This window comes from Neopsephotus bourkii, unplaced genomic scaffold (genome assembly GCF_033783945.1).
Source record: "Neopsephotus bourkii isolate Nb327-2 ecotype Australia unplaced genomic scaffold, CSIRO-AGI_Nbou_v1 NB_1120, whole genome shotgun sequence".
NCBI lineage: Eukaryota > Metazoa > Chordata > Aves > Psittaciformes > Psittacidae > Neopsephotus > Neopsephotus bourkii.
The window spans coordinates 2,180,194-2,200,627 of NW_026901606.1; the positions used below are offsets into that span (position 1 = coordinate 2,180,194).

The 20,434-nt window shown below is 35.3% G+C and overlaps 1 protein-coding gene across 2 annotated transcripts in view; it reads left to right on the forward strand.

The window, feature by feature from the left end:
• CACNA2D3 (calcium voltage-gated channel auxiliary subunit alpha2delta 3) overlaps positions 1–20,434 on the forward strand; it is a 457,261-nt gene that overhangs the window by 90,802 nt on the left and 346,025 nt on the right. For both annotated transcript variants that reach the window (XR_009726818.1, XM_061362402.1), the window contains exon 3: positions 12,920–13,036. Coding sequence is in view for 1 of the 2 variants with exons in the window: in XM_061362402.1 (XP_061218386.1) it covers positions 12,920–13,036 (117 nt within the window). In the remaining variant the exon portion in view is untranslated. The remainder of the gene's footprint in view (positions 1–12,919; positions 13,037–20,434) is intronic.

The following is a 20,434-nucleotide window of genomic DNA, read 5'->3' on the forward strand; positions in this document are numbered from 1 at the left end:
CTGCACAAACAGATGTATGCCTCTGGCAGTCCTGAGCAGGCAGCACTGGCTCTGCTTGTACCTCCAAATGCAAACAGAATGTGCTGTACCTCCAAATGCAAACAGAATGTCCAGTTGCCACAATTATATTTTATTGCTGTACTCCGATCTTTGTACATTTGTAATAATAAAGGGAAATTTGTATTTTAGTGAAAGGAGAAATTGTGCAAATAAATTCAGAGTGTTTATATTGCAGGGTGGAGTTTGACAAGCATCTAAATAATTCTTACAACTTTTCACTAGGTGAATATGACTAAATCTGGTGCTGGAAATTGAAAGTATTTTGCCCTTGATTATATGCACTGCGTTCTTTCACAGCAAAACTTTTTTAGAAAGCTCACAAGAATGAGATGTGCCGCTACATTATGAATTTTTACACAGTTGCTGGTCAACAGCCAGAGGTTGAGGTCAATCTCTGAAGTTATATTTTTTGAGCTTGACTGCATGAGTTCAGTAAAACTACATAGGGGTGTGTTGACAGAATGACTGCTGGGATGCTAATTCACACATAAATTGCCTTAAGTGCTGACTCGGTTCTATTGAAGCAGGCAGAACACTTGTGATCTTAAGTATATGTTAATTCTGATGTTGTCTAGAGGTTTGAATGCAGTTCACCAAGGTCGTTGCTTTGTGGTGGCCATGGAAGAATTAATCAATAGGTTGACAGGCAGTAACCTGTGATTCAGGTGGCTCTGTTTAACGTCCTGAGGTTTAGTGAAATTGTCTATTTTTATTTAACAGTGAAGCAGTAGCATTTGGCTGATGGCTTTGTTATTATAATGAAGAACATGTTTTAAAAATGGAAACTTTAATTTTGATGTCTTTGTGAAAATGAACTGTTAATTGTAGCAATGTAAAATTTATTTTTTACAAAAATAGTACTTAAAAGAATTCAAACACAATGAATATTAAAATTCTCTTCTTCAGAAAGCAATGGCACTCATATTAAAACCAGAGAACTAGCAGCTTTATCTCACTTCCTCTCCTAGAGGCTTGCTGCTTTACGGCCAGTCCTACAAAGTAAAAGGACCACTAAATCTTTTTATTTCCTAAGAAGGAGATGCCTCTACTAGTTGCCTATCTCTTAAACCTTGTCTTGTTTTTTTTTTTTCCATTGCAAAAAGGGCATTATTTAATTAACTAGTGAAGGCTGAATAAAATAAATTAAACCTGAACATTAAGCAAACACAATTTTTCAGTGCTAAGGCTTTTTCTATTATGGTGTAATGAACCACATAAGGCTTAAAACTGTTCTATACATATGTTACCTAGTTGAGTATTTGTGTTGCAGAAACTCAATTTTAGACAACTGTTTTATATTAATGAATATGCCAACAAGATCATTTAAGAAGCAAACTTTCAAGTTATAGTATTTGAAAATATCAGCCATAGCTGCATATGCTCCTAAACTACAACCTGTTTTCTCTAGATGAGTGCAAATAATTTTTTTAAGTATATTAACAGAGAAAAGATACAGTAAAGAGATAACAGTATGTGTTCTTTTTCTAATTAAGAACTTTTATGTGATTAAAGTGTTCTTCTACTAGCTTCCTCTCATGTGTGAAGGGAGCAAAAGTAAATTAATTACCATTAGCCTGGAGAGCACACTGTATTCTTTACGACTTCATATTATTGATTTGACTATTATTCATGGCTTCTGTTCACTGCTATGCAGATTGATGCATCTTTAATTTATAGATATATTATAATTAATAGTGGTTTATTGACCAAGCAAAACAAAGCTGTTGCTGCGTCCTTTCTAGTGCAAAAGCTCCATACTTTTGCTGATAAATGTCTTAGTTTATGCATTCTATTATGGATTCTAGATTTAGATGGCTCATTTCTATACACTATGGTGATGAGCTGTCATGGTGCTATATGTAATATGCTTTATGTTTTTAGGCAAAATGAACTCTGTTGGTAATGTAATGAATATATAAGTTACAAAAACTTTCTGGTACTTTGAGAATCAGACAAGAACTAAACAAGCATCTCTGTACATATGATGCAAACCCTTGCTAATCTGATCAAATACTTACATGTAGATACAGAAAATACACAAAAATCTAACAGCTTAGCAGTTAACTTATTTTCTTGTTTGGAGAAGTCTGTAATACAAACATGAGACCACACAAATTCGTAAGTAGATAGTCTGGTTATTTTTTGACATGTGTTTTGATGAAAGTGGTATTAGAGTACTGTGTCCACTTAAACAGATGTCTTGTGCTTTCAGAGGTAAATGAGGACTGAGATTTGAGGCTGATATTCCACCTCCTCTCTGAATAATTTTAAATTGTGCAGTGTGTTTATTTTCTCTGTGTAGTGATGTTTTGGAATACCTGCTTATGCAATAGCATAGGTGTGATATGATACAAAGGCTGCTATTCTGTAAATTATTAATCCAATTTTCATTAAAAACAACAGAAAAAATCCACAACAAAGCAAGAGCTACAAACAGCTCCAGCTGTGATTTTGATGTGTGTCTTGTTTAATGCAGAGGTCGTTTTCTTAACTAGGTTTCAAGTTTTGTTTTTAAAAAGGTAAGGGAGAAAAAAAACTATAAGGGGAAAAAAAACATTGGGATCTAACAGCATTCCAGTCTAAGAATATATGTATTATAGCTAAATTATCCAAAGAGAAAAAGATCTGGGCACATTGTATTACACAGGGCTTTAGTTTATATCATATTACAGTCTTTCAAAGGCAACTATTAAACATTAGATTGAATGTGGTTTGGCATTCAAATTTTAACCCTTTGTTTTTCTGTGTGTTTGCCAGTTGGTTTTATGAGGCTTTGAAAGAAATCACTTTCAAAGAAAATAGTGTTCTATCTAAATGTACTGTTTATTGTGAAGTTTTATAAGTGACCGAGAATCACATATGAAAGTGAAAAGCATTAGCTTGTGTGCGAAAAACTCCAATGTGTCTTCACACTTCCAGGCAGTGCCAAATACTATTGTTTGGTTTCCAATTTTTGTTTCTGTTTGTTTGGGATTTTTGTTTTGGTTTATAGTTATCCTGCTGAATTCTCCTCAAGACATCTACATTTAGGCCATGTACATGCAGGTTGTCTGATTCTTCAGAGATGCTGAGAACATACTGACATTGCTAGCTTTTATATGATTGAGGGAAGTTTGGGTTTTTGAAAATAAAATGTTTTTTTTCATGTTCAGTGATCAAATAAAGAATCAGAAGCTTAAATTTAGGCACCTGAGTTCAGATATTCATATGTTCTTTTTCTTGTTATCACAAGTCCACTTTGATGCATAGTGTTCCTATACCTGTCTAAACCCCTGAATCAATATAAATACTTTTATCAGGTGGCTACAGATAAGTGCAATGATGAGATATAGCAGCAGGGATCAATGCTGTGTCCTTCATAGTGACAAACAACAAAATAAAGCCCAGTTGAAGATCCTGTACAAGGGGAATGGTAAAGTTTTAGTTATCCAAGCAGATGAGTATTAGTTATGCTGCAAATTGCAAGCAGAGTTTCTGTCCTGAGCTGATGAGATTACAGGTCTCTTTTTCTGAGAAACAATAACCATTAACTAGTCTAGATGAGCAGTTTTTAAATCTTGTCACAAGAAATGGCTATTGCTAAGCAAAGATTTGTCTTCAGGATGCACTTCATTTTTTGTCTGTGCTCTACTTTGTCTCTAGCTTGCATTGTTGCTCATTTTATTTTATTGCTCACTGAGAGGCAACCATGGAAAGTGGGGATACAGTTGTCTTGCTTTTCTAGATCAAAAATAAGCACTGTCTGATAAAAGCATATGGAAATACTGAAACCAGGACAACAGCTGGTTGTAAGGCAAGCATAGGTCCACAGAAATGGAACAATAAGGAAGGAGAGACATACAGTGATAAAAGGAAGTGTAATGAGAAAAAAACATTGCAAAGAAAGTCTGCTGAATTAGTTTGTGGATGTATCCTGTGACCTTCCAGCACAAAGTAAGCTCTCTTTTTTGGCCGCCCTTTTATCCAGAAACCATAAAGCTCTCAGAGAAGACCAATGCAGGCTGGTGTACAAAAGACAATGTTGTAGTATCTTATCCTAGCTGAGAAATTAGTGAAAATAGTAAATTGTAGAGATCCCTGCTTCTTAATCTTCAGTGACTCAGAATAACTATCCAGGATGAAAGGAACGTATTCTTACGTTCCGTCAGACTTTTGTGAGAAGCAGATTAGACGTACATGCCTCTAATATACTTGCTTTCACTCGAAAATACAGTGATGGCTTTGCCTTGCATGAACATTTCTTCTGGGTCATACTGTGATTCTGCAGATTTATGCCTGTGGGGTTTTTGTCCATTACTTAAAGCAGTTCATATAATACACTGTAGTGAGTTTTCAGGAGTATCAAGTATGTTGATGTGAAAGAAGAGTCTCCAGGCCAGTTCCAGAATGTTCTTTCTTGGTTTACATGGGGACCTTATGTTCTCTTCTAAAATAGAAGCAAAGTTACATATAATAACATAGCTGCTGTAAAATGTATTTGTAAAGCAGTTTTTAATAGCCTTGGCTAACTGGTTCTTAAAACACCCATGCTCGCCTGTGAAGATGTTTCAGCTGCCTAAAGGAATTTACACGACAGTAATTGGCTTTTTCAACCATTTTCAGTATGATTGAATTTATAGTTGGGGAAGATGGTGAGTTGGCACTCTTTTGCAAAGGAGCCCAAAGTCCCCTTGGCCAATGCCAGTGGACGCAGCAGCAAGGCAAACCTCCAATGTTTTTTATTGCTTGGGTTATTCCTGATCCAGAGCAGCTCTGTTACAGGGAAAGATGGGAGTGTATTCCTGACCTTTGTTCAACTGCTTAGAATTAGATCACCTATCTAGACTGTTATTTGGATCACCCATTTTTGGTGATGGTTATTTAGCAGTAGCTTATTAATTACTTCAAGTAATGAATTAGTCTTAGAAAGCAAGCACTTGAAACTCCTGGAGTGTGTTTCCTTATCTTTTTATTTGAGACTATTACAATTTATGCATCATCAGTATGACTGCTGCTTCTAAATTTTATTTGTGATGAGAAATACTCTGTATTTTTGAGTAGCCTGTATCTTTCTGCACTACCTCACTACTTTTACCAGGTATGTATTCAAGACTCCTCCTGTTATTGCTGTTTACATGGTATATCTATACATTTCTAGTTGTGCTAAGGTTTGAGAAGAGGCATTTCTCACACAGGGCAGAGGAATATTGCTAAATCAGGAATTGGGTTGTTTGGTTTGTTTGCTTTTCATTACTGTTCAGTTTAATGCTTTAACTGGTTTGGTTTTGTAGCATTTGTACGTAGCACTGAGGTAAAAAGAGGTGATAAGTAAATATATTTGTAAAGATTAATTATACTGCGGATATAGTGCCCTCTCAATGACTGCAAGATACTTACATTGTGTATAAATTATTTTGCAAGGGAAGCAGTAACTGTCCTTATCAAGTCTGCTGATGATAACAAATTTCCCAGGATAGATGGCTATAAAACACCTGGTACAGCTTTGAGTAGATAATAGTAAAATAGTATGCCACAAATATCTCAATATTTTGCATTTCCAAATGTATTTTATGAAGTAACTAAATGGGAGTTTGAGGCAACAAGAGTTGGTCATACACCAGTGTGTGGTAAGACTCAAACATGGCAGGCTAATATAGGGCCCCTTGGAGGCATTTGATGAAGAGAGTAAAAATTTCTCTGCGCAAAAAAAAATGTATGCCACCACGCTGGTCATTGATGGATTTCATCAACAGAAAGAGGATCAGTAAAGGTTAATAGGAGTGTGTAATGTGGTGTAACATAAACTCCCAATTATCGAGGAGTTCTCTAATGTCAAGGTGAGGAGAAGTATGCTGCTGTGACTCATCTTTCCATGCAGATCAAGCTGAAGTTAAAAAAGTTATCTGTGGTCTGTTGGGTAGGGCACTGGAAGAGTAACTAAGAACCTTGCTCTATTTGTAGTTCTGAACTGTTGTGTGACATTGGCCATGTCATTGAATTTATGTATATCTCAGTATCCTCATGTACAGAATGGAGATTGTCATATATACTCCTTTTATAACGTCTTTGGAGCTCTGTGGATGAAAAATTCTATACCAGCTCTGAACTAAAATAATGTTTATAAATGCTCACCAGCCATCAACAACAGAACAAAACCAGCTCTTACTATTTCTTATTTTCTTAACTTCTTTAAAGTTGCCCCACTGAATGCGTTTTAGAGTAAGGGGTCCAGAGAATAACAACATAATGGTGGCATTCTAGTTTAAAAAAAACACCCATACTACCATAGGGTCAATGTGATAATGGGATAATTTTGCTAAGAAGAGATTTGCTGATGAGTCTATCAGAGGAACGCACCATCTGTAGTTGATATCTCTGCTATGGTACTGCCATCTGAGTATCCTTCTGCTTGGTGGTATTCCGACTCTCATGCACATGTAATTCTGGAGACTACTTTTTATTTGGCTTCAAGTTCACGTTTGTTCCAACAGCTCATATATAATTAGAGACTAACTTCTAATGAAGCATTGAGAGGCTGTGCTGTATAGTTTTAAGTCTTCTGCTGGAAATTGCTCTACAATCTCACATGTGGAGAAGGGATGTGCGCCAGTGTGGTAAAGCGCTGCAAGAGCTTGAGTCACATAAGATTTGAACTTTTGCTGGTTTAGTCCAATTATTTTGAACATGGGTATTATTTTAAAATAATATTGTCTTACAAATTGCTGTGTTGGGTTTTCCACATCAAAAACAATTTATGTTGTTAGTTTTGATTTCAAAAGCCCAGTCAGATTTCACTAATAATGGAAACCTTGCTCTGTGCATAGCACCTTAATTTTCAACAGAACTGCTAATAGTGTAAGGCAGCACCTGATGTGACTATATGGTCAGTTTGATCCACATAAATGATAGGGTTTGGGTTTTATAATAACAATTAAAAAAACCCTGTAACAACAAACCACGTACGAAAATAGCAGTAACCCCCTTCCCCCCCAAAAACCAAACAAACAGCAAGCAACAAACCAGCCGCCCCCCAAAACCCCCTAAACCAGAACTGAAAACCACAAGAGTCCTTTTTAGGAGGTAGGTGTTTTTGAAACCAGCCTAAATGTAATTGAAGTTTTGTGCAGTAGTGTTAATAACATACTAATAAAAAATCATTACACAATGAGAAGAGTATCAAAAATGAATGTGAGATTTATTCTAGCTTGCAATGAGAAATAGATTAGTGAAAGAAAAAACACTTTTTTTGATGCATAAAAAAATAGTGTATATTCAACCTTCTGATCCCTACACTCAAGAAGATCTTGACCTAAAAATCCAAGGTGTCTTTGGGCATGAATGTCAACATCAGAGAAGAAATCCATGGGTTTAGGGGTTAAGAATTAAGTAAGACAGAACTCTTTAAGACTGACATAGCTGTTGACTCTGTAACTAAAGAAACCATATTAAGAGCTGCAAATTGTATTAGCTGTAAGCTTTTTGCAGCCTTACAGCCTCGGTTATTGATTACATTTGATTGTCAAGGCATCTCAAACATAGAATTAAAATAGTTCTAATAAGCCAATTAACTTCTGTGGCACTTCAGATCAACACTTTTGCACCAAAGGGAGTCACTGTAGGAACTTACATAGCAGAGAGCGTGAAGCAAGTTTAAATGGTTCAAGCAGAGCACTGCACAGCCTTTCTACTGGGCAGTAGATATTCATTGAATAGAATCTGGTGATTAAACCAAAAGAGCCTGTTTCTGTAATCTCTTTTTATATTAGCAATGTTGAGACATGAACATCTGAAAGTGGCTTTGGTGTGGGGTGGGGTTTTTATATTTGTTTGGGTTTTTTTGTTTTTTTTTTTTCAAATGGTGTGGAGTAAACACTTTTTTATGGAAACAGTGGGTAAATTGAATATATACTTGATCTTCCATTTGCACGCTGATTTTGCTTTTTCATTATGAAACAAAAAATCTTTATGCACATATGTATGTAAAACATGTGAGAAAAGCTTTCAAATAGCAGTGTTTGTAGAACATGTATGACTCTGCAAGCTATAACTATACATATACCTCAGAGGTGTATATCAGTTCCTAGTAATGCAAGCAAACTGACAGATGACTTTTAAAGGCTTACTACAAAGTTCCTGTTGAGTGAGTAAATACCTTCCTTTAATTAGGATGGTAGTGGTATTTACTGGCCCTGAAAATCCCAGGGAGTGGGAAGACTTTCCATTGTAAATGGTTGTAGTGGTCTGCACATATGCAAAGCCCTCACAGGCTTGTCAGACTGAGACTAAGGATTCTTCTTCACACACCTGTAAGTAACTTGAAATGTTTTTATATACAGCATAAAGGCAATTCCCTTGATTTTGATAGGAGCTGACAGAAGTAGATACAAATGGGAACACAAATATGTTTCTTTTGGGAGAAACAAGGAGAAAAAAATCAAATTGTAGCTGACACATGCTTTCTTTCTGAACTTGTCTTGCTTCAAGAGGGCATTTCTTGTCCTACCTTGGTCACTTAGGCTGTATGGTGTGGTCTTTCATTTGGTTTTGGTTTGGTTTGTGTCTGGTTTGATGCGGGGGGTGTGTGTGTTGCTGTTTCAGTGCCAAATACTTGGCTTGCATTAAATCAGTTTTGTATAGTTTGTATCGTTTGCTTGCTGGTATGTAATTTCTAGATGATCATTTATTACACAAGAAAAAGTCCCCACACGTAAATCCATGAAAAGTGGTAGAAGTTCTGACAGTGAAGTACTGTCTGTCTTTCTCTGGTGCTTATGTGAAATGATCTGGCAAAACAGATACTGAAGAAATGATGTATTTTTTTGTGTGCTTTCTCAAATGATAACGTTCTTGTCTCTCTGGAGAATTTCTTAGTGAATGCTGATTTTTGCAAGCAGAAAGAGTCAGCATTCCAAGTATTTTTCTTTTTTTTTTTTTTTTTTATTATAACTCAGCAAATCAGAAGTTGTGTCTGCTCCATCTTCTAGACAATTGGAAATCCACTTATGAAAAAAGAAGTCCATCTCTGACTCTTCCATACACTTTTGTTATGCAAGTCAATTATTTACAGCAAAGCTAAGGCTGTTTTCTCTTCTTTTAGTCAATAACAGTTGAAATGTATTACTGGGTATGTTACACATGTGGAGAATTTTTCAGTATTTTTACTGGAAGAAAATTATGGAATATTGGGGAAAAAAAACCCAGCCCCCAAACCCCCATCTTTTTACAGTGGAGGGAAACGACTATTTAGAGCACTGTTTAGAAGAGCCATCCAGAGTAACAGTACTACCAAGGTAGTTTGAAGGTCTGGAATATAAAGGATATCCTGGCCTGGAATCTAGGTTGGTTTGTTTTTTTTTTTTTTTTCCCCGTCTGTCTTTGACAGCATTTAGCTTAATTGCAGCTGTGGTGTCACACTGTTTTTTTCTCAAGATCACCTTAAAATAAATAATTTTATTTTAAAACTGTTTCAAATTTATTTCTTTGTTGTTTTAGCTAACTTATTTAAATTAAAAGACACTTAAGATGTAAAAGTCTAGTAGTAGGAAAATGATGACAGCCTGCAGGTCAGACAGCCTTTGGAGTGAAAGGAAGATAATCCATTATTAATGACATCTTTTGTTATAGTTTTATTGTGGTTTTGTTTTTTCACTACCTGCTGTGATTCAGGTTTCTTGCACTGATATAAAATTAGCCGCTTCCTACATTGAATCTATATTCCTTGTCTTATGCATGTTGAGTACTAAGAGGAAGTGCATAGACTTGCACAGGTTAAACTGGTGCCTCTTCCCTCTAGACACAATCACTTGAGCACAAGGATACTAAAAACAGCTCATGTTTTTCCAACCACATAATTTCTCCTGTTTTAGAATCTTCCACTGATGGCTGAAAAAATAATAGAAGTATTTTTATGGGAATGAAATACTGAATGTAAAATGTATATTATTATGTAAAACTCTTATTATGTAAACCTTTTGTTGCCAAGGTCTTGCAGCTCAAGTAAATGATCCTAGTTTGTTGTGAACATTCTTACAGGTTTCCAGCAATTGACTATGAACCATGGAAGATGTCTGTTTTTTTTTTCAAGTAGAACCTAAATAATATCTTCTCTTTCCTCCGATTTTATTTTTTTATTTCTATGTTGGAACTTTGGCATTTAAATTAGGAAAAAATGAAGTTATTTACTATGCAGTAGCATACTTATAAATCATCAGTTAATAAATCTTCTAATTCATTTTGAGTTATTATTAATTTTCAATGCACTAGTGTCATGGTTTAAGGCCAGCGTTACTCAAAACTGAGAAGTGTAGCTTTTTAATGTGTTCTTACGACAGCCTAGTAGACTGTATGGTGTGATTCTCTGTGCCTAGAGAATTTGTTCACTTTAACTGTTCCATTAAGTTCTCAAACAAATGTGGTGAATAATCACCTGGTCTTCTTCACTTGATGGCAAAGCTTAAATCGATAAATCTGATGACCTGAAAACAGTATCTTCAAGTAATGTGTTTTGGAATACTTTCTGACAACTCAAAAGTCAGGTTTGAGGCAAACCCTTTATATCAGAACTTGATATGTTGAGTATCATAGGTGCAGCTTGAAATAAGTTGTTCAGATTTGTACTTGATCTATTGACATGCTAAATACAATAGTTGTTCATGGCAGTGTATTCTGTTTCATTTGCTTTATATTCTTCAAAGCTTCAAATCCTGTAGGACTTTGATGTCATTAACGGGGGATGTTTTCAATTAACTGTTAATTTACTACGTCTTGTCACAGTTATTATTTGTTACAAAAACATTTACTTCTCTTGTTTACTATGTTCTTAAATTTTCTCCAGTAACTAAGAAAAAAATCATATTCTATTTTAGACAAATCACTGTACTATCTTAAATTAATTATTTCAGAGTGGAGAGTAGTGAATTTACTAATGGCTTAAATGGACTTGGAGAGTTGAAATCAGAACTCCTGCTTATGCCTCCAGGTATTGAAATGTAGATGGTTTGCTTGGGATATCTTACCTTGATTAGGTTACTGTTAAAGTCTCAAACTGAAGCCTCATAAAGTGAGATAGTATGGAAAAATGAAATTACTACTGAAATTGCAGAATGTAAAAAAATCAATCTCCTCAATATTTACTGTCGATTTGTGTTTTTTAATAATCTTAATTAAATTAATAATCTAAATTAAATTGTCAGCAAATGATTTTTTTACCAAATATTTCTTGCTTATAAAAACTTTCACACAACTTTTTGCAGGGAAGTGTGAAGTGTAAAACAAGTTAAATGTGTCACTTTCCCTTGAAAATTAGTTTCGTCAAAAGGAATGAGTACAACATGCACAGGCATTCAGTAGAGTCCTCTATCACCAGCCGGGCCATGACTGGTCCTAACTTATTCACTGTTTTGGTCATTTAAGTGTTCATCCTGGTGATCTGAGACCCTGGCTTTGATGGCCTTAATTCTTCCTTCTCTTTCTGGAGTTATATAAGTTTTGGAGGTGATTATTATTCTACAGGCAAATTCTAATGATACCAGCTCATTTTATTGACTCAGGTATTGTGCTGTGAGATGCCCTTAGAATCTGCTTTAGAGGTCTGGAAGACATTTTTTGAACACAGGGCTAAAGTTGGTAGTAGCCAGGCGTGCTTTCAATCTTCCTTGCAGTAACATGGAGGTACAATTATGTGACTTGACAAGGGGTACAAGGACAAGGGGTAATGGGTTAAAACTTAAACAGGGGAAGTTTAGATTGGATATAAGGAGGAAATTCTTTCGTGTTATGGTGGTGAGGCACTGGAATAGGTTGCCCAAGGAGGTTGTGAATGCTCCATCCCTGGCAGTGTTCAAGGCCAGGTTGGACGGGGCCTTGGGTAACATGGTTTAGAGTGAGGTGTCCCTGCCCATGGCAGGGGGGTTTGAACTTGATGATCTTAAGGTCCGTTCCAACCCTAGCTATTCTGTGATTCTATGAATAGGTTAAGGATTTCGTAATGGGAAATAATTAGTTCATCGCAATCATATGTGTTTTAGATAGTGGTAAGCAACAGCTAGTCTGAAAGCCATCACTTCTTAGAGCATTGTAGTAGTGGAATGACATGGGAAATAGCAATGTTCTCTGTATTAAATGCCTTTTTTATCATATTCTTACAAGCTTCATTATAGCACTGGTTAAACAGGAAAACACGAGGGAAAAAGGTTAATATGCAGAAAAAAGAGGATAAAAGATGTTTTGAATATATTTTTAGCACTTAGAGGGTTATTCACGCTGTGAAAAGAGACCATAAGGTAATGTTCATACATATCATATAAAGGATACTTTTCTGCTTGTGTTTGGACGAAGACTCATGTTTATGGTTTATTTAGGGTTTTCTTTGCATGGAAAGTTAGGATTGTCTAGTATAAGTATTCATATTGCAAGTATTTGCAAAGCTCATGAAATAGACATCTACACAAAGTTCAGCTGAAGAGGATACTGTGTTGCTAAAGCACAGTGGATTGCCAAGGATATCACTGTTTCTAAATGTTTTTGTTGTTTTTTTTTATGGAATATGAGTTTTTGTTACTTTTTTTTTTTTTCCTCTCCTGCTGTTCAGTTGTAGGGAGGGAAAAATTAAACGTTGTGAAGGGGAATTCTTGTTTTCCTCCAGTGCACAAGATAAATATTTCTATTATATTTTCTTAATGGAATTCTGATTCTAACCCGGTTGTTCTATCTTGTGACAGTGTCTTGGCACAAAGCTGCCTTCTGTCACAGAAATAAACATCAAATAAATTAAGAATGTCAGCAAAAGTGTAATATGAAACTAATAATTAGTTGTCAAAATTTCATCTAGTTCACTGGAATAACTTTTCCCTGGCTTTGTTTTGTTTTTCTTCTTTTCCAGAAATACAAAGAATATGAGAAGGATGTTGCAATAGAAGAAATTGATGGTCTTCAGCTTGTGAAAAAGTTAGCAAAGAATATGGAAGAAATGTTTCATAAAAAGTCTGAAGCTGTTCGGGTAAGCAGCAGATCAATGTGGTATTTCATTCTATGATGTAAAAATAAGTATTATAAAAATTCAGGTTCTGCTCTGAAAGCTCTACTAGCAATTGAAGGTGTTGAATTGGAAATGCTAAAGCATTCAGAAATATTTTAGGATCAGTTTTCAAGAGAATAAGTATAAAGTATTTATACCATCAATAGAAAAATGCAGGAGTATAACTAGGCTTGGACTACTGGATTCCCATATGAGTTTGTAAGCTATCATTTACGTTCAGTAAAACATAACTACATATAGTTATGCATTAAAATGTTACATTTCAAAATATCAAAGCAGATTTAATTTCACTGCTCACTATTATGAGAATACTATTGCAAGGAATCATGAGAGTTCAATAACTGCCCTTTAGTTCAAATCTAGAAAGATAGTCCTCACTTGCAGGTACCTCGAATAGGACTAAATAAAAAAATCCTCTAATTCTGGTATGTACTACATCACTCTAAGGGCAATTATTAATCATTAAGTAAGTACATCTGTAGCTTTTGCTTGGGTTTTTTTCTGGTTCTCCATTCTGATCGGTCCCTTGTAGTAGCTTTGGTGTCCTATCAGGTTAGACTTACAAAAAAAAAAAAGAAAAAAAGAAAAAATTTGTTCTACGTTTTATTATATTGAACAGGAGTTCATTGTAATACACGTTCTAAAGACTAACAGCTCTTCCTGTTATAGTTTTCATTGTTCTTGCCAGAAATTTAGGTGACTATCCTGTTGCATCTCCTGTAGCAGTGAACTAAGAGGACATTATGGTGTTGCCATTTACCATCAGCCATCTCTTTTTCAGACAGATCTGCCTGCTTAGTTGAGTTGAAGTTCTTTGTCTCTCAACTATTGAGATGAAGGAATTACCTGAAGACAGGGACTCCATTTGTGTAACTGTAGACACAATTTTGCCTTCAGTCTTTTATTATTTGTTATGGTGCAAAAGAGAGGAAGGAATTGGCTGCGTTTTAGAGGTTGAATTTTCTGTGCTGGCAGTGAAGTAAAACATATTTCAGCTTGTAAACTGAGCACACTTGGCAAGGAAGCAGAGAAAGACAATAAACATGGAACCCCGCAATGCTATTTTTACAGTCTGTTTTTCAGAGAAAAACTTCACTATGAGTGCCACAGCTTTCAGAAGCCTGCAAAATATTGACTCGGGGGCAAGGGTGGTGTTTTCCTTGTTCTTTAGCAGAGTAGAATGCTGCCCTGAGATCAGAACAATGTGGAAAAAAACATTCTCAGAGCAACACTCACCAGCAAGCTTAATATTTGATGTCAGAGGAGCTGTGTTCCATCAGTGTGAATTGGTGTTGGGAAAGAGCAGTTTGTCTCTCGATTAAAACTTTGTAACAAATGTGTTGTTTTTTTAATGTTTGTGTTCAGAGCTGGTTTGGCCTCTTCATGCAGATGGTGTTTTTGTCTAAGAAGGAAAAAAATATAGGCCACTATGCTCTGAGTAAAAATAAGCCTAACTTCTGTGAAGTTAGACAGTGAGTGGAAGGGTTTCAGTGCCAGAAAATGTGACAAATACAGAGTCTTCTTTGGAAGGTTGCCATCTTTGGAAAGGAAACTAGAAGCTTGGTTTGGACAAGAATCACTTCCTTTAAAACATGGTCTGTTTAGAGTACCTTCCAATAAAGTTATTCTTCTTTCCATTATTACATAATGTGGTCCATCTTGGTTGCTGGAGATGTAGTGAATGACCTTCTCTGTTCCGGTAGTAATTAGTGCTTAGCGTTTCATGTCCTGATAGGTACAAAATCCTTTGGTACAGTGTAGGTTGTGCATGGATTCCATCTTTGGTGTTTCATAGATAATTTTCTCCTTATGTCTGGGGAGGTGAGATAGAAATTCAAGTTCCTATGGACCTATGACCTCAGCTCCACGCTGAAACAAAGTAATAATCTATCACCTTGACTCCAAAGTAAAAGAATTTTGACATAAGCTTTTGATGGAAACTTGTATGAAGAGCACTGAAATCTGGAATTCAAAGTAGCATTTTATATATGCTGGCAGAAATTTTGGGGTAAGTACTAAATGCAGGGTACCTTGCAAAATGTCTCTCAGCTCTAGAGATAACGGGGTGACCATTGTGAGGGTTCAAATCCAGGTGCTCAGAAAACGTTCTGACATTACCCATTGAGTTAGCTACAAGCAGACATCAAAATCCATGGTTTAATTTAAAGTACTTTTTAGATAAAACATTTTAATCAACATACTTCAGGTTCTAGCAGATACAGCAATCTGTGGCAATTATTCAGAAAGATGCAGTGTATAAAATATTTAATCTGCATGAAAGGCCGAGAAGAAAGACCTGGAAATTTAGAAATAGGATGGCTTGAAAAGACATTCAGTTTTTTTTGTTTTGCTTTCTGCTTTCAAACACATTAACTTGTTCGAAGCTACTAATCACATTTGAACTCTCTTCTCCCTCCTCCCCCTTTATATTCTGGTTGAATTTTTATCTTTCTGTCTCATCGCTTTTCACAGTGATTAGTTGGTTCAGTGTGATTTTTATCATGTTCATCCACTGTTTGAATTACCCTTCACTATGCAATTATCCTATCACAGGCTGTCCTATTTTTGTGCTGTCAGCTACATAAAATAAATGGAAAACTGAAAGTGCTAAACCAATTATATAACCTTTTGTCATCTACTTACTGATGGAAACCCTTGCGAGCAACTTTTCCCCCCCTCCAGTGCTCACTATTTACCTTAAATTTATGTCGGTTCAGGATACTTTGGTTAACTCTTTCCTTCCTAATACTGCCATACTTGATCAATTTTCAGAGGCAACTTCAAGTTTCATTTTGGAAATATTTGTGACATTAAGTTAAAACTACTGAAGAGTGGTTTTGATCTGATGTCACTAATGCTTTATTTCTAGCTGAGACAAACGTAGATATATCTATTTAAGGAAACAATAATCAAATTGGGAAATACCTCACTGCCCATAAGGTGGCATAAGTGGGAATCTTTCCCGAGTTGTTCAGCAGGGAGTTTAATTGTACAGCCAAACCCAAATATTCCTTTGAGAGTCTCACATAGTTCACTGTTACTTGTGGTATTGCTTCACTTGCTTGTCTTGGACTTTCAGTGGTTTCACTCATAGGAATGTGCTTGATCAGTCTAAATTTAAAGTTATTTGTGATTTTTGGATTTTTTTTTTTTTTTAGAAGCTTTAAAAGGCTTAGTGATTTGACTTACTTGAAACTGAAGAGGAATGGAGCATGGTGCCATAATGCTCAGTAAAAAAAAATGACTGCTGCAACAAGATTAATGGTGGGAAAAAAAGGAATCAAAACTTAATTTGGTGCTTTTACTTTTCTGAATTAATAGTGTAGTAGCAAAAAAATCAAAGGAAGACTGAGGGAAGTGAAAAAGAAAGCAAAAGGAAAATAAATTACTAGGGAATATTCAAAAGGCTATTATTAAAACTTTAGCTAAGCAGTTGAATTTCTACTTTTATTAGTGTTTCTTTGCAAGTAAAGAGAATCCTTTAAAAACGACTGTTGATTTACTTGTAAGATGGCAAATTGAGTGTTAAGGATTATTTTTCATTAGGGCAACTACCCTTGCTGCAGTGGAAAATGCAAATAAGAGATTTCTTTTTATTAACTTTTCCTGCTGTAGCTGCCTGGTGTTCATTGTGAAGCTGATTCTCATTATAACTGTACTGTGAAAAGTAATTGCTGTTGTACAGTAATTCAATTTCAGTGCATTCATGCATCAGTAAGCCAGTGGGGTTTATCTAGGGAAACCGTGGACTTTAAAGCTTTTTATCATGAAATTCCACATGCAGACAAACATTCTTCCAAGGAGTAGAATATCAGCATTTGCATTTAACGAACATTTGCAATGAAGAAAAATGGCTATTTTTTTTTCCACCAATGATTTTTACACCAGTCTTTCCATTGTTTTCAGATATTATTAAGGTGATATTGTTTATGCACAGTTGAATTGTAATGTATGCATTTGCAATGTTTGTGCTTATTCATATACATATCTGGTTAGCACATTTTAGTATGTGGATGTATATTTGTGTGGGTACATATCTTTACGCATGTGTATTTTGAGGCTTATGTATAATACCAACAGATACAACTTACTGCTGATTTTTTGCATATATATGTATATATACAAGTAAGCAAATTATTAAACTACATGTACTGCATCCACATATTTCCAAGCAATGCTGGTAAATTGCTGTCCTTATAAATAAATAAATTTTTATTAGAAATTAAGTGATATGTTAATGAGTGCAAAATGAGCTTGGTTGGATGAACATGGAGATCGTGGCAAGTAATCCAAAGTAGAGAGGGCAAGGTCCTGGAGTTTCTTTCTCTATAGAAGTATTTTGCAGTGCTCTGAATAGACTTATTTATGAAAGCATAGTAAAGAATTTATACTGACTATTGTAGTCAATGAGTGTAGCTTTTATTTACAAACCACCCACATGTACTTTACTGTTTTCTTGAGTGTATTTGGAATTTAACTGGTTTTTGGTGTGTAACTTAATTGTAAGATTTTTCCCACTTGATCATGTGCACTGGTGCAGAAGGTAGGTTTGTTTTCTGATTGGTTGAGTGTGGCATTTAGAATGGGAGTTTGAAACCAGACACTTAACTTGTCTGATTTACCCACTGTTAAATACCTTTCCATTCCAGAAGTTATTTCAGTCATTCACTTTAGGATTGCTGCTTCCACTTGATGTCACAGAACTCATTATAAGATTCTAATCACAGAAAACAAACTAAATAAAACTCAGATTTTTGAAAGATATCTTTATATCACATGTTATGATTGATAAGGAAGATTATATACATCTTTTGGGGTCTTCTTTTGTTCTTGGGGTGGGTAATTGTCATGCTCTTCAGTTGAGATTATTGACTGTTTTCTTTCCCCATTGTTTGTTTAAACCTGTTGTCACTTTTGCCAGTGGTTAAGTCCCTGCAAATATCACCAGAATCAGGGACCAGAGTCTATATCCTCCCTGAGGGAAAGCAGAGAAAACCCAGTCATAAGAAAGGAGTGGAGAACACAGTGCAGTGAAAGGGCACTATGGGTGATGTAAAAGGGACTTGAATAAATTATTGAAGGCTTATTTAATGGATGAGGGCTAGAGACAAAAAACTATTGTGATGTTATATGGAAAATGGGAACCTGATGTAGGATTAAAAACAAAACAGTCAATAATCCAAAAAATGCGCCTTTCTTTTCACTAGTCTTGGATCTATGTTCTTAATACCATTGAGCTGTTTTTTGCTTTTTTTGTGTTGAATATCTGTGACAAAAGCAGATATAGTTCTGAATATAGGGTAGTATATCTGTTAAATTAGATAACATCACATTTTTACTCAGTTAAATTTAAAGGAAGACTGGCTTGAATTAATACCTTGCATACATGTATATTTTGCACATAGATTGAAGGAGCATTTAACTCTTTAAGTGGAGGTATGAATCTGCAGGGTTACCCAAGTAGGTTATTGAGCCAGTTATGGGTAACCATATTGCTGATGTCTAAACATTCACAGAACTGCAGAGCTTTGGATCTTTCATGTACTTTACACCTCAGAAAACTTCCCAGCAGTATAATTATCTTATTTTTATATCAAAGATATACATATATCAAATGTAATATACTACAAGACATTGCCAGTGTCTGAGGTCCATTGTGTATTGTTTCTGACAGCCAGGTGTCACTGATGCAGACATCATGCATAAAATGTTTGATATTCCTTCTACTATGGGATTTTAAAATAGCAGCCATATGCATCATTTTTTTTACATTTTATTTCTCAATATATTGTCTGTGAATTAAGAACTGCTGGAAAGTAATCTCTAGTATACATTCCTGCATGCATGAGAATTTTTAAAACCTGTTACTCTAGGGAAGCTGAGGTTGTCATGATGATGTCATTATACCAGTTAAGGTCATTTACTAGGGACAGAATATTTTTGCATGATGGGGTTTAGTATTTAAATTGTATTTTTTTTTTTACTTGGGAGCTGAAAAATAGTGGCTTTGCACAGTGACTAAAGAAAAAATGAGCTGACTGTGAGGAATATTCCAGGTGGTTTTTGAGCCGAGTTTTTGGAGACTGCTTTAAATGTACACTGTCTTCAATAGCCATTGTGTGTTTTTATTACACTGTATTTATATTCTGATTTTCTATCACTTTGGTCAAGGCTAGATTGGGAATGGCATTGTTGACAAGAGAAGCAAATAATCATTCATATTTTATATTCATATAATAGAAGGTAGAAAGGTCTTAAATGTCAAAACATTACTTCGCCAAGCTCACTATTTCTAAATGTAGAATAAGTAATTTTTTGCGATCCACTCTGTTCCCTCATTGAGCTATTTTGCATCTGCAGAATTAGAAGGAAGACAAATGGCTATCAGCATGCACTTTTTAAAACTGAGCTGTTCACTGGGTGCTACTCTGATCTCTCTTTTATATATATATATATATGTATATATATATATAATAGGATGGGTGTTTTTTATCAGCAAATGGAAATGAGGCAACCCCCCATCCCACCTTTATGTTTATAAAATTACTGGAGGAAAAAGTTATAAATGCTTGTGAGTAGAAAGAAATTGTGGTGAATCAACCCCCAGTGTCACTATAAATAGTTAAAAATAGTTTTCAACTGCAGAATAAAGACAACATGAATAAAGGAGAGATAGTTACATTTGTATTAATTACTGCCAACAAACAAGGTTTTGAGCAGCATTTTTGTATTCACATTTAGTATTTTAACTGTAATTGTCGCTACTTACTTATGCTATAGTTTGAATTTTGTTCAGAGTTCTCCTGGTATCCTTTGTTATGTAAGTGATGTATTCCTGTTCTGAAAGCAGTAAGAGCTGTATTTACTTTTTGTCAAAATCAGACTACAGGAGGAAAATGAAAAGATGATTAGCATTCCACTGATGGCCAAAGGGGAGTATTCAGTAGCCTAACGCATAACCCTTATAGTCACAGTCTGAAGAGTATTTAGAGGCAAAGCAAATATTTTTCTTGTTTATTGCCACTGGATTTAAGGGCTGCTTTTGTGTAGAAGTTAGAATCTCAAACAAATGAAGCATTAGCAAACCTACTCTGGGTTTGCTAGTATCAGCTAGATCACACAATGCTGCTTTGTTTTTCAGTTGAGTTTCACAAAAAATGTGTATTTTTGTAAATGGATGTTGCTATGTATTCTGGAGGTGGGGGTGGAGTTTCCTTTTATTGGAGCACAGGTGGGCTTCTCGTAACCTTCATTACCATCACAGAGTTGCAGTATGAGTGCTGAGATTGTCCTCAGGCACGATGATGGTGAGCAAAAGAAATAACAGGATGAACTAAAACAGTTTATCTCATACCTGAA